The 14332-nt window shown below is 38.6% G+C and overlaps 1 protein-coding gene across 5 annotated transcripts in view; it reads right to left on the reverse strand.

Moving 5' to 3' along the window:
- CNKSR2 (connector enhancer of kinase suppressor of Ras 2) overlaps positions 1 to 14332 on the reverse strand; it is a 468233-nt gene that overhangs the window by 351247 nt on the left and 102654 nt on the right. For all 5 annotated transcript variants that reach the window (XM_077480716.1, XM_077480715.1, XM_077480718.1 and 2 more), the window contains exon 3: positions 11204 to 11406. In XM_077480716.1, coding sequence (XP_077336842.1) covers positions 11204 to 11406 — 203 coding nt within the window. The remainder of the gene's footprint in view (positions 1 to 11203; positions 11407 to 14332) is intronic.

Raw genomic sequence — 14332 nt, forward strand, 5'->3', positions numbered from 1 at the left:
TAAACCAGATTTTAAGAAATTTGAGCTGGGCACATATCTGCAGTGTTTTCTTATCTTTCTTCAAAGCCCTATGTCCCCTGGCGTTCTCCTGCTCCATTCTTCTGTTATCAGCATAACAACTTCTGACAAGTTCTGTAAAACCAGGCTGAATTTTGTGCCAGGTTAGGTGCTATAAATAGCTTAGCAGCAAGCTGGTCTATTCACAGCACAGCTCTACAAGTCTCTGCGTGTGTGTGTGTGTGTGTGTGTGTGTGTGTACTTTCGTCCAATCAGGCAGAGAAAATTGTAACAGGATGTGCACTTTCTAAACAGTATATAAAGCTGAAGACAGCAGATATACATGTAAAACGTATGTAGGGAGATTTGTTTCATCACTATGTATTATCTGAGGCTGTTCACTTCATTGGGTATATGCAAGGGTTTACATCCACTTAAATTTTTTTAATTCACGTCAAATAAATCTGGTATGTTATTTGAGGTGGGGAATGCTTGGTTTTGTAGAGCTTCTTTTCTAAAACTAATAAAGACAACGTTGTAAAAAATGAATAAATAAATCTGGTTGCTGCAAACTAACTCACAAATCAATGGTCTATGGTGCGAACGAATCCACTGTAACAAATTAAAGTCTAGCAGATCTTCGGATAAATTAAACAAAATGTATACAATCTGTGTAAATGGGTAATGCGGACAACTTTTGCCTAAAAAAGGAGAAAGCAGTCAAAGTCTATTGTCCAATATACACTTTTGTTAGGAATTAAAACGTTGCACATCTCAAGCAGCAGTTGGAAGATTCAATTTCCTCTTGGTAGAAACTTCAAAGCAGCTGCCCAGTCTTACTCCAGTTGGTGCTATTCAGCATTCAATAAGAATAGGCTAAGACCAGAGTTGGCTTCAGAGTCATTCAGCTCAAAGCTTGTAAACCTAAAATTATAAACTATGTCTAGGAGGGGGAATTCTGTTATGCACACATTCTGTGCATAGAACGGACAATGTTCATACCCTTTTTAAAAATTAGATGAATAAAATAAATACTGAACAACAAGATAATGCCACTGCTGTGAATTTCAGTGAGTTTCTGTAAACAATTAATGCTTTCAGATCTCTATATTTCTAAGTGAATAAAAGGAAGACATTGATGGGATTAAGATGCAAACATTGTATAATTTGTTTTAACACAACCAAATGATGGACTCTAAGGTGCTTACCAAGTTATTTACATGCTGCCTTATTATTAGGAGGCATTATTTGGCTCTAGGGGAGGCAACAGGTGATACAATTTTGTACAGGAAGAATAATGGTCATGTGAAGAAAGCACCCCAGTGCACTATTTAGTCATTCCACATTACACTTAATGGGCACCTTATTAGGTGCCTCTGCTTGTTAACACAAAAAGCCAAACAGTGAATCATGTGGCTGTGACACATTAACCGCTTGCTGACCAGCGGTTGTACTGCGGCAACATGGCTCGGCTGCGCAAATAGTCACTAGGTTACGTCGCTTCCTCCGGTGGCTACTAGGGGCTCACGTGTTCACAGCTCGCCCCCGCAGCCGATGTGAATGTGATCGCTCGTAACATGGAGAGAACTGGGATCTCTGTGTGTAAACACAGAGATCTTGGTTCTCTAAGCCCTTGTACACACGGTTGGAGAATCCGTCGGAATGTGTCCTATCGGACCGTGTTGTCGGATAATCCGACTGTGTGGTATGCATCAGACTGATTCCGTCGGAATATCCGTCGGACCCAATTTTCCAACTTGTGGGAAATATTTTCTGACAAACTGGTCCGATCGGACATACTCCGATCATGTGTAGAGAATTTTGATCGAACCAAGTGCCACGCATGCTCAGATCAAATTCTTACATCAAAGCTATTGGCTACTAGTCTGAATGTAGTCCCATCATAACAAAATTACGTCATCACGTTCTGAAACATCGGATTTTTCGACAACTTTGTCCGACCGTGTATGCAACAGTTTTGGACAAGATCCGACGGATTTGTTTGTCGAAATCTCCGACCGTGTGTACAGGGGCTAAGGGGAGAAGTGACAGGTCATACTTTGTATGAACAGACGATCTGTCATCTCCCCTAGTCAGTCCCCTCATCCCTTTAGTTAGAACACACACTAGGGAACACAATTAACCCCTTGATCGCCCCCTAGTGTTAACCCCTACACTGCCAGTAACATTTTTACAGTAATCAATGCATTTATAGCATTGATCGCTGTATTAATGCTCAAATGGTCTCAAAAACGTGTAAAAAATGTAAAAATTGTCCGATATGTCCACCTTAATGTCGTAGCCATGATAAAAAAAAAAAAATGTATATGTATGATAGATTAGATAGATATAGATATAGATAAAAATAAATCAATCCCCTATTTTGCAGACGCTATAACTTTTGTGCAAATAAATCAATATACGATTATTGTGATTTTTTTTTTTTACCAATAAAAAATAGTTTTATATTTATTTATTTTTTAGATATTGGGGGGGGATATTTGTTATAGCAAAAAGTAAAAAAAAAAAAAAAAAAAAAAAAAAAAAGTGTTTTTTCCAAAATTTACGTTTTTTTGTTTATAGCACGAAAAATAAAAAAAAACGCAGAGGTGATTAAATACCACCAAAAGAAAGCTCTATTTGTGGGGAAAAAAAAGGACATCAATTTTGTTTGGGAGCCACGTCACACGACCACACAATTGTCAGTTAAAGTGACGCAGTGCCGAATCACAAAAAGTGCTCTGGTCAGGAAGGGGGTAAAATCTCCCGGTGCTAAATCGGTTAAGCATCCAGGTATGATCAAGTGGTTCAGCTGGTTGAAAAATCAGATAGAGACAATGCCTCATCTAACCAACACTGGTCATAATCAGTTGCCGATTCCAGATGTGATGACTGCAGCATCCTAGAAAGTCACAACTGCTCAGATAACCACCTTAAAAAAAAAAAAAAAAAAATGAGTGCTGTGTAGAAGGGCACCTGAACACACACAATTGGTTACATTAGTAGAAGCACATACTATATGATCCTGTATATAGAGAAAAAAAATGGAAAAAACACTGTGGTGTATTGTACAATGCCTCACAGAGCATATGTGTGACACATAATAGACACCTTAATGCTCAACCGCTGTGTGGAATGATCCTGTAGGCTGGTTTCACACCTATGCATTTTTTGTGCTTTTTGCACTTTTGCAGATTTGTACTACAGAACGTGTTCCATAGGAAACCATGTTAAATAGACTGTAGTGCAGATCTGCAAAATGTAAAAAGCACTATAACTGAATAGGTGTGAATCCAGCCTTAGACCCCTTTCACACTGGGGCAGCGGATCCACTGGCGGTAAAGCACCACTAGTTTTAGTGGCACTTTGTTTTTTAGCAACGATTTTCGTCCACTAGCAGGGACAATTTTAACCCCCGCTATCGGCCAAAGAAAGGGTTAAAAGCGCCTGTGTTGCGGTGGTTACGAAATGCTTTTCAGGCACTTTGGAATTTCTGCCCATTCATGCCAATGAACAGGGTTGGTATAGGAGCGCTGTGTTGTGGCGCTTCCGAAGTGCTTTACAGCTTTTCATTGCAATGGGCAGGGGCGGTGTAGGAACGCTGTATACAGCACTCCCACACTGCCCCAAAGATGCTACTTTTTTCCCCTGGCCCGCAAGCGCACCGCCCCACTGTGAGAGCACTTGGGCGGCATGAGAGGCAGTTTTCAGGTGCTTTATGGGTGATATTTTTAGCACGAAAACACCTGAAAACTGCTTCAGTGTAAAAGTACCATTAGGATCAGAAATTGGCATACACGCATGGATCCATCTTGTCTTGTGACAGAGGTACAGGTGCATTTGTAAATGGACTGGAAATATATTGGTTTCCTCCGACACCAATACATTTCAAGTCCATTTACAAACTGCCGCATGTTCTGTCACTGAGCTATTTAAATATAAATACTATTCAATACCTATAATGTTGTTGAGCAAGATAGATAGCCAATATTGCCAGTCGATGATTCGTTCTATTGGACATCCGATATATAGAATAATTATTATTGTATTATTTGCTCATTATTCTTTATTTTTCATTTTGTATATTTTTGCTATATTATTTGTTTTGATATATTAAATGTGGCCCTTTGGATTTTGCGGCACAATCAGGCTTCTTTTGATATATTTGGGCTCCTTGCGGTCGCCCAGCGTCACACTGTGCTAGTCTCTATCCTTTGACGCTGTGATGCTTGTATCGGCCAGACTTCCTTGGTTACTCTGTTTCCCTTGTGGGACTTGAAGCTTGTTTGTTTTTACTTTATTATATCTGGTGTGGGAGATTGTTGACAATCCTGTCAGCAATAGAAGAGTACAAAGGGCCGGAAACAGTGAGTCTTTGGCTAGTAATATATATATATATATATATATATATATATATATATATATATATATATATATATATATATATATATATATATATATATATATATATATATATATATATATATATATATACATACATACATATACATATATATATATATATATATATATATATTTTTTTTTTTTTATTATTATAATTTTGCTATATTGGGCATTTAAAATTAAAATTACATATATATTCATTACAATTCATATGGTACTCTTTAGGTAGCTTACTGAAGGACTTGCGCAGCTGGACTTGTACGTTACATGCGCTTTGCAGGTTATACTTTTTATGAATATCTGCTGTACGATTTACGGCAAACTATATAGTAAGTAATATAAGTCTCTCTTCCCTTTTCTTTTTTTTCAATCCTTATATTTAATCAGCATATATTATATAACCTAGATATAACCAATGTAAAACTATTCTCAGGGGCCATATATTTTAATTCCCAGTCTAGCTGATTTAATGTACTTTCATCTAGCTCATTCTATTACACACACCCCCAGGGTGTCCCATACTTCCCTCCTTCTGCCCCTTGTTTGTGCCGCTTGTGCCTTAGTACTATATTCTCATGTCATCACAAATGTTTTTATTCTTTGATAATATTGTAATATATTTATTGACTGCCAATTGTTTTTTTTTTTTTTATTTGTTAGCCACAAGTAAAGCTCCTGAAGAAGCGTTCTAGATAAGCGCAACATGTTGAGCCATCAATTTTGATATGTCACCGTGATACTGTCTTCCAACCATAGCTATGGATTTTTTATTGATGATGGAATGTTGCCATACTCATTTCTCGTATTATCAGTTGGATATGGTAGCAATATTACTATACTATATCTTTATTAACGGTGGTGAATTTTAACTATTTGTAATAAATTGTTTGTGGGTTTTTTTTGTAATAAAAACTTTTTTGGTAAAAACATATATTCTGTTTAACGGTGCCTAAAAAGTCTGAAGTCTCCTATTCTTTTTTCTCTAATGATTATCCAGGATGTGGCACATTCTCTATTAACTTGTATCCACAGTACCACCATGTGTGACAATGCAATCAAATTTATTGATTCTAGATAATGAAAAGTAATGTGTCAGCACTAAAATAGCAACCACATGGCTTTGTTAATGATAAAAAGGTTAGGTTATTTCTAAAGTTGCCATTAGGGTTAGTGCTAAAACTAGCATTTTTGGTTAAATTTAGCAGGCCACATTAACCCGAATGCATTTTGACAAAATGTTGACATTTTAGCAAAATGTCCTGAATGTGCCAACATTTAAGCAAAGTAAAATCTCCCAATTTAGTGTTAGGATGACAAACAGAAAGCCAGACTTTTCTTAAAACAATGACAAGTTCACTTTATAGTAGATGGGCATTATGTATTTGAAGGGTGCTTTAAACAAAAGCAGCAAGTTCCCAATATTTGGTGACCTGCAAATTTTTCATTAATTTTTAAGGCCAGGAGTCTCACTCTGAAAAAAAGTGCTAGGGTTGCACTGATACTAGTATCGGTGCCGATATAGAGTATTTTCCCGAGTACTTGTACTCTGGCAAATGCTCCCCATGCATGAGCCAATACTTTTGCATGAAGAGGCAGCTCCCGGAAGTCAGTGGGTAAAGCAGGGAGCGCTTCCTGGCAGACTGGCAGCAGCAGAAGGTAAGCTGGCCGGGGGCAGGGCTCTGGGTCGCCACATTCGTTAATGGAATTGACTGCCCCCATCGGAGATTGAACAGCGCAACGCCCATCTTGTTACACCCTGCACTCAGCCTCAGTAAGCAGCAGTCACAAGGCAGCAACGGACATCTTGTTATACCCAGCCCATATAGTTCACTAACTATATGGGCTGGTGTAGCAAGATGTCTGCTGCTGCCTTCTGACTGCTGCTTACTGAGGCCGAGTGCAGGGTGTACCAAAATTGGCATTGTAGCACTTGTATACTGGAGAAAGTTTAAACCAATGCAATCAGTGCTGCATTTCATTGCCACTGCCTGCCCATCAGTGCCACCAATCGTGTCTGCCAGTCAGTGCTGCATATCAGTGCTGCAAAGATATCATTAGTCTGTATTTTGCTTTTAAAACTGACACGACATAAAAAAAAAAAAAAAAGATAATGTATCAGCATTGGCGAGTACTTGGAAAAAAAAGATACCGGTACTTGTACTCGGTCTTAAAAAAGTGGTATCGGTGCAACCCTAGTATCTATCAACTATAACAAAATAAGGGAGAGGAAAAAGATCATTTTGATAAAGGATTGAAAACATGAAACGACTGAAGAATGAAACTGACATTTTAACACTGAAAAAATTAGAAACGTTGGCGTTCATTTAGATTACACAGAAAATGTTTTCTTGATAAGGTTTCTTTGTTTTACTTTCTGCATGCTTCACAAGATTGCAAATTAAATGACAGTGCAATATCCTGTTCATTGATGTAAACTGATATAAGAACATGAAATGTAATCTGTTAATACATAAATAATCTTATTAGCTAATTAAATACATTTTCAAAAAAGAAGTATGTAAATTAAATGTACACTAATGAACTTCCTGTAGGCTGCAAAATCATTCATTCTGTTTTTCTAATATGCTTTACTAATCAAACGAAAGAAACCAGTCTTAGTTATTAGGCAACATAAATAGCATAAATAGCAGTGACATGCATAAGCTTACATCAACCAGATATGGGCTTTCATCGAGTGCAGTCAAAAAAGGGATGGCTTGATGTTCACGTTTCCACAGGTGACACAGCTTCCACCAGCTTCACATTGGCCACTAAAAGCAGGTCTTGCCACCATTTTAGCATTGCTTGTAACAGATGAACAATTTAAAAGTTTACCAGTAATCATTTACAATAGGTGTTAGGACTGCTATCATGCACTGTCAATGATCTCAAAAGGTGGGTATGAATATAAACACATTTTGACTCTCAAATTATTCTGGACAACTATTTAGCTGATTTACATTGAATGGCAGCGGACTCTAATGACCTACTTTTAGGGCTAAACACTACTGGTTGGTGTTAGAGCTTGGCACTCCTTGCTCCACACACTTCTGTTGGTCCATCACTATGATGGGCTACTTCACTGGCCAACAGGAATGTGCAGGAGGTGGGAAGGGGCAGGCAAATTTATGCTGGTCGCATTGGTTCAGTAATCCATCAGATTTAATTCTGAAAAGTCCAATCTCTAACTGCACCTTGTTCCAGGTCAATAGCTTACTTGATAGCGAAGTTGAGGTCTAGCGCTTTAAAAACCAAAGGGACAATTTATAATGCAGAAGCACAACACTTCAAAAATGCACTTTGGCCTTTGCTTGCTTCATGACTCTGCTCCAATTTATTATTTTTACCACAAACTCCTATAACCCATCCATGCCCAGCTCCACCTTCTGGGATAGCCTCATACACGTGCTGGAGGGTGCAGTGTACATCTTTGGTTGACACTAGGAAGGGTTTCTATCGGAGGTGAAGCAGGCATTGTACATGACTCTGCTACAGAGGTATGAAAGTAACTGTAGTATTGGCATTGGGTTTTATACACCTTAGTTTGTTTGTTTTTTACTTAAAAAGAGAGAGTGTGGGTTGCTGCACAGATGTCAATGAAAATTGCACCCCAAAGTCATCACAAATAGTACAAAAACTACTTTTGGGAATCGGTGCGGCGCCGCAAAATGCAGCATCATACTGAGTCACACAGTACGATGGCAGTGTCATTGCCAGCAATTGTTGCCGATTTGGCATGCGACTCGACATGTTAAATCACATGCCAAATCGATCCAATGTGAACCAGGGATAACTGCAAGTGTGGATTGTTAATGTCACTTTTTCAATGGGCTATTTATAATATTGAATACGGTCTGTTGAAAACACTGAAGGTAATTTCAAAATTATGATTTAAATACGTTTTTTGTCATAAAGGATAGTTAAATCTTTGGCATATACTTGCATACTCGGTTATAATTTTTCATTTATATACTACAGTAACAGTGCTTTCTAACTGCAAGCTTTAGTTTCTATTATCAATGTCCTCTAGTGGCATGCATCGTTAGGGTGCAGCTAACTAGTCTAGTAGAACTGGATTAAATCCCAAGATGGCATGCTTGTACGGTACATAGCATTAAAGCTTTACAGAAATTGTTCATTAGGTTTTGTTCTGTAGGATTGCCCAGAATTCACACAAGCAGCATAAACCGTTTAAAACAAACTATGGATTGACATGAATTTACTATGATTTGGAGAACACGTTTTAATATAAAAAAAAAAAAAAAAAAAAAAAAAAAAAAAGGTTTTCGTCATGCATGTGCGTTGTTCAGTGTACCAGAACACCCATTACAGTGGTTATGCACATGCAGGATGCTAGCAGCAATAGGCCATGTTTATGTTATTTTAGATTAGTATTTTTGGTTATCAAGTGAACAGGGAAACACCCTGCACAGTATGATGATGTGAAAAAAAAAGTTTTAAGACTTTGGCAGGCTGTTTAGTGCAAGTTTTGCTTGCCAGGGATCCATGAACAGATCCTCTGCTGAATCAGAATTGAATGGTATGGATGTCACTTTTGTGACACCCTTGCCTAGTCAGTTTTTTCCACCCAGACAGGTTAGGTCTATGGGTAAATGGATATAAACAGACATACCTTAAATCCACTTATGCCAGATCCATCATGTTTAGGTCTAAAAAATGGAAAAGGATGCAGATTTTTTTTTCTAGACCTGGACAGACTGGTGGTAATCATCTGTTTACATCATTTGACCCTTAGGTCCCTTTCACACGATAGGCCTGCTCGGATCTGTCTGTCTGTTTTTCAGATGGACCTGAGCGGGCTACCCATTAACTTGTATGGGCAGGCAGATATCAGCGGTGATGTGTCCTGTGACACTCGCCTCCCATCTCATAATATCCGCACAAAACAGATGTATGGCAATATGTTCTCCATCTGTCCAGCAGATCAGATGAAAAATGGACAGGCGGATCTGTTTTCATCCAATCTCCCATAGAGGACAGCGGGGCTCTGACAGGTCCGTCCCTGCACAGTGAGCAGAGACGTACCCATCATCCACCAGCTCAGAGGGAAATTGCTCTGTTGATCCCTCTGCTGAGTGGATCCGCCCATTGTGAAAGGGGCCTAAGAAGTACATGGATCCACCTGAAAAATTGATAGGTGGATCTGAACAGTCTTGTAAAAAGAGCTTATAGCTGGGTACACAGGGGCCAAAAATTGGGCAGTTTAGCAGGAACTGATGGACATTCAATCAGTGTGTACAGCAGCCTGTCTGATACAAGTTGGTCTAACGACTGGCATTTGTCAAAAGGGACATACTGGAAAACCAGCATCCAATCAGCAATTACAGGCATTGGCTAGTGTTGCTACAGGGATCTGTCGGTTTTTTTTTGTTTAGCCTCTTGGATTGAATGAGAAAAAGCAGTGTGTACTGGGCTTTAGGCAGTAGAGAGGACAATGAAAAGTAGTAATGTATAGAAATATACAGCAACCAGATTTCAATTTATTGTAGTCAGACCTGTAAAAAAAAAAGAAAATTCTGGTTGGTTGCTCTTTGCTTTATTAAATACGGTTGTTGGTCGTACAATATGTATTATACCACATCAGTTGCCATACATTTGTAATTAGGTTTTATCTGTTTGAGAAGCAATTTATCTAGTGCTAGTCTACCTGTGTTCAGTGACATTCTTATTCAATAATCACTCCTGAAAGCATACTTACGGTAACACTTGAGAAACAACCATGAGGCATATTTAGGAAGGCAAGCAACAATCAAGCAACCTTGAAATTAATACCTATCATGGTTGTTTGCACGGCCATAATAAATAAGCCCACATTTGTTTACAATGAATTAGCTAAGAAAACTGTTGATTATAAAATAAATGCACTTTTTATTAACACCTTTGCTCCTTATTAACCTAACATTAACCATTTACTGCATATAGGCATACCTTGTCTTTCAGAACAAACAAAAGCTTGTTTGTTCTTTATTCACTAATTTGAGCACATCACTTTCATACATGCGGTCAGACCCTTTTTTTAACCACATCACTCAAAACGACGTACCCGTACATCTGTACTTTGATGCTAAATACTGGTGTTATGGCAGCAGCTAGCTGCCGTAACCCTGGTATTTTCGGGAACGCTGTGCATTTCTCTAAGATAAAAGTGGTCTCCATGGCGGAGATCACTTTTAAAAATCGGTAGTGGGAGAGGTGAGCACCCCCCCTCCTGCCACGCTCCAGTCATCTTCACCGGTAGAGGCGGAGACAATCGCATACTCTGCCATGGATGCCTGGCTGCCAACTGAGGGGAAGATGGCCCCTGCTGGGCCTCATGGCATGGAAGGGCGAAAACTATGTCAAACGTCACTTCCGCCCATAGCTCTTAGAGAAATTATGCTTGTAAGAGCACTGCGCAAATACGGTGTGACAGAAAGTATTCTATATATACACACACACACACACACACACACACACATTATATATATATATTTATATATATTTTTTTATTATTATGTTTGGGGGTTCGAAGTAATTTTCTAGCAAACAAAAAATGATTTTAACTTTTAAACAAGTGTAAAAAAAGAGCCTCGGTCCTTAAGTGGTTAAAGATGTTCTTTATAGAAACAAAAAACTTGTTGACACCGAATTAACCATATACTGTATAAAAAGGAGCAATATATTTTCTATTTTTTTTTTTTTAAAAAGGTGCACTTACTTTACGGTTTATCTAAAAATGTGTGAAAAGGGTCTTATTGCAAAAAGATATGCCTATAATAACTTTAACTGAAATACATTTTACCTATCTAACCAGGCAAGGAGACTCTTCGCTGATCCAATCAGATCCACCACAGACGTTAAGAAGTCATTTGGCAATTTTCTGCTGCTCTTGCCATCGTAATGCCCACTTCTTCTCCTTCCAGTGATAAAATTTTGCAGATTTTTGGCAGATGCATTTAATTTGTGGGAGAGTGTTTTTAGATTTTCTGTTTCCAAACCATAATTCTGTTGGGGATGCAAAGAACAGATTATAACCAGAGAATCATAAAAAAAAAAAAAAAAAAAAAAAAAAAAAAAAGGCATGCAAAATGAAAATGAACTAATTACTGTGAATCTCACTAGAGGGCAGTGATTTGTGCCATTCCTGGTTACAATAGTCTTTTTATTTCATCATCAATTAAGAATATAAAATTCCTGGAAATAGTATTCCAATTTTGCTATAATGGTAATAAATACATACATATACACACACACACACACACACACACTATTCTGTGCTGGTTTTATAAATTAATAAAAAAAGGATTCTGAATAAAAAAAGAATAATCCTAGGGCATGGACTTTCTAAGTAAAAAACGTTTAGTGTACAAAAAAATGTCAAGGAACAAGCATAATTTAGAATGTCCCCAGATCTACCATAAAATCCATTTAAAATATTGTAAAAATACCTCTGTGTCTGCTAAGGCCAAACAACATAAACACTCCTAAATTATTACAAATTCTAAATGAACATATTATATCTTGACTCTTCGGTTTCTCAAAACATACCACATAAAGAAATCTGAAATATGTTGTTAATTCCATTGTATATACATAAAAATTCCCATATGAGGCACCTTGTCTAAGAGCAAAAGCAAACAGATAGTACTGAGAACAACAAACCCTCAAATGGCCGTTGTTTGGAGATTTTTTTTTAACTATACATTATAATTCCATAACAGTTCAAAATGCAAGGATAAAGACTTTTCTTTTGCATCAGTGATGACCATCAAAATAGAGAACACATAGAAGCAATTCAAAATGGCTTACAGGGCTGTATCAGAACTACAGGCCATTTAAAAACAGATGGTTTTCAGGGGGGGGGGGGGGGGGGAGATAAGCAGTTAGACCAGTTTTACTGCCCTCTGCCTGACCTCCAGTTCCCAAGTTAAGATGGCCAGCAGTCATGTTAACATACACTACAATGCAGACTGAGCGCCATGGCAAAATAAATGCAACAAGGCACATTTGGAAGGCAGTACAAGCACCAAATGCAACCTATTAAAGTACATTGGGTTGAGCTGCAACCCAAATGCTTGGCTCACAGTTTGGAGGGGGGAGGGCACAAAAATTTCAATCCCTGTTCAGCTGGAAACCAAAAAACATCCACCCAAAAAACAAAATTTACTAAGCAACAGTATATTCTTCCTAATGCCTCGTGACTGCTGCTCTACTGTCCATTCAACACATCCCACGTTTATTTCTTCTTTTATCTAACTTTATTGAAGTTAACTCTGTGCACTACTTTGAGTTATGCTGCATAAACATGCATTGGACACAAACCGAGTAACACCATACACCATCAGTTGCAGAGGGTTTTACAGATCCCAGAATTCAATGTAGACAGCAATGAGGGAGGATGTATCCAGATGAAACAAGCTGCTGTTACATGCGTTTGCAGACTGGATTACACTGCATAGACCCTGAGCAACTTAGCCACTGCCATCCCAGGATCCAGCAGGCAGCGGGCGAGACTGGGCTCTGCGGTTTTATTTTTCTAGTTCAGATGAAATTGACTGTGTGGAAGTTGTGTGCACCACAGAGGACTTTACAGCACAATTATCACCCACTGTAGTCAATGGAGCATTTAAAAAATAGTGAGTATTGTGAGAGACTGGGTGTATACACACTGGAAGTGTGCATGCTGAAATGCACTTAAAAAAAAATTCAAAAAAGGCACACAGTGGAGAGGGGAGAGGGGAGAGGGGAGAGGGGAGAAGGGGGGGGGGGGTGGGGTGGGAGTTAAAAAAAGGTTTTTTAAAACAGCTTACCTGTAAAATCCTTTTTTTCCATGTACATCAAGGGACACCGAGCCATAATAGTTACTATGTGGGCTAATATTAATAGGCCACCAATAGGTGATGGACACTGGCCCCAAGACCAGAAGTGCACTCCCTATATAACCCCTCCCATCACTGGGAGTACCTCAGTTTTGTAGCCAAGCAATACAAGTGTATACCAAAGAAGGGAGTGACCTCTGTGTCCCTTGATGTACATCAAAGAAAAGGATTTTACAGGTAAGCTGTTTTAAAAATCCTGTTTTCTTTTCATACATCAGGGGACACAGAGCGATAGTAGTTACTATGTGGGAAGTCCCATAGCAATGGCAACAGAAGGGAGGGAGACACAACAAAAAGTAGTGCAAAAAAAGAGGCTAGAGGACTCATACTGCCGCCTGCAGTATACTGCGCCCAAAGGCAATATCCTCATGACCTTTAACATAGGTTTGATAAAATCTAGTAAATGTATGAACTGAAGACCAAGTTGTGGCCTTACAAATCTGAGCCATAGAGGCACTAACCGTCCTGGTTGAGTGTGCTTTAACAATCTTCTTTATGCCATAAGCTTGAACAATCACTTGACGAACCCATTTGGAAATAGTCGATTTTGATGCTGCTCATCCTCTTTTTGGACCTTCTGGCAGTACAAACAAAACATCTGTTTTGCGAACCTGAGCGGTTGCCTTTAAATAGACTCTGATCGCTCTTAGTACATCAAGGGAAATGTAGTGCCTTCTCTTCCCTAGATTGAGGCTCTGGGAAGAAAGAAGGAAGGAAGAATATCCTGGTTTAAATGAAAACCTGTCACCACTTTTGGTACGAATTCAGGATCAGGATGCAAAACCACCTTATACTTATGCATGATCAAATATGGCTCCTTTACAAGATAGAGTCGCTAGTTCCGATACTCTTCTAGCAGAAGAAATGGCAACCAAAATTATTATCTTTTTTGTCAAAAGAACCAAGGGAATTTCCCATAAAGGCTCAAAAGGCTGATTCTGCAAAGCCGATAAAACCACATTTAAATCCCAAGGATTTAGAGGGGCCTTGATAGGGGGATTAATCCGTGTTACCCACTGAATAAAAGCTATGCACCAGAGAGTGAGGGGGGG

The sequence above is a fragment of the Lithobates pipiens genome, unplaced genomic scaffold (genome assembly GCF_037356315.1).
Source record: "Lithobates pipiens isolate NorthernLeopardFrog02 unplaced genomic scaffold, aLitPip1_a1.2 Scaffold_16, whole genome shotgun sequence".
Taxonomy (NCBI): Eukaryota; Metazoa; Chordata; class Amphibia; order Anura; family Ranidae; genus Lithobates; species Lithobates pipiens.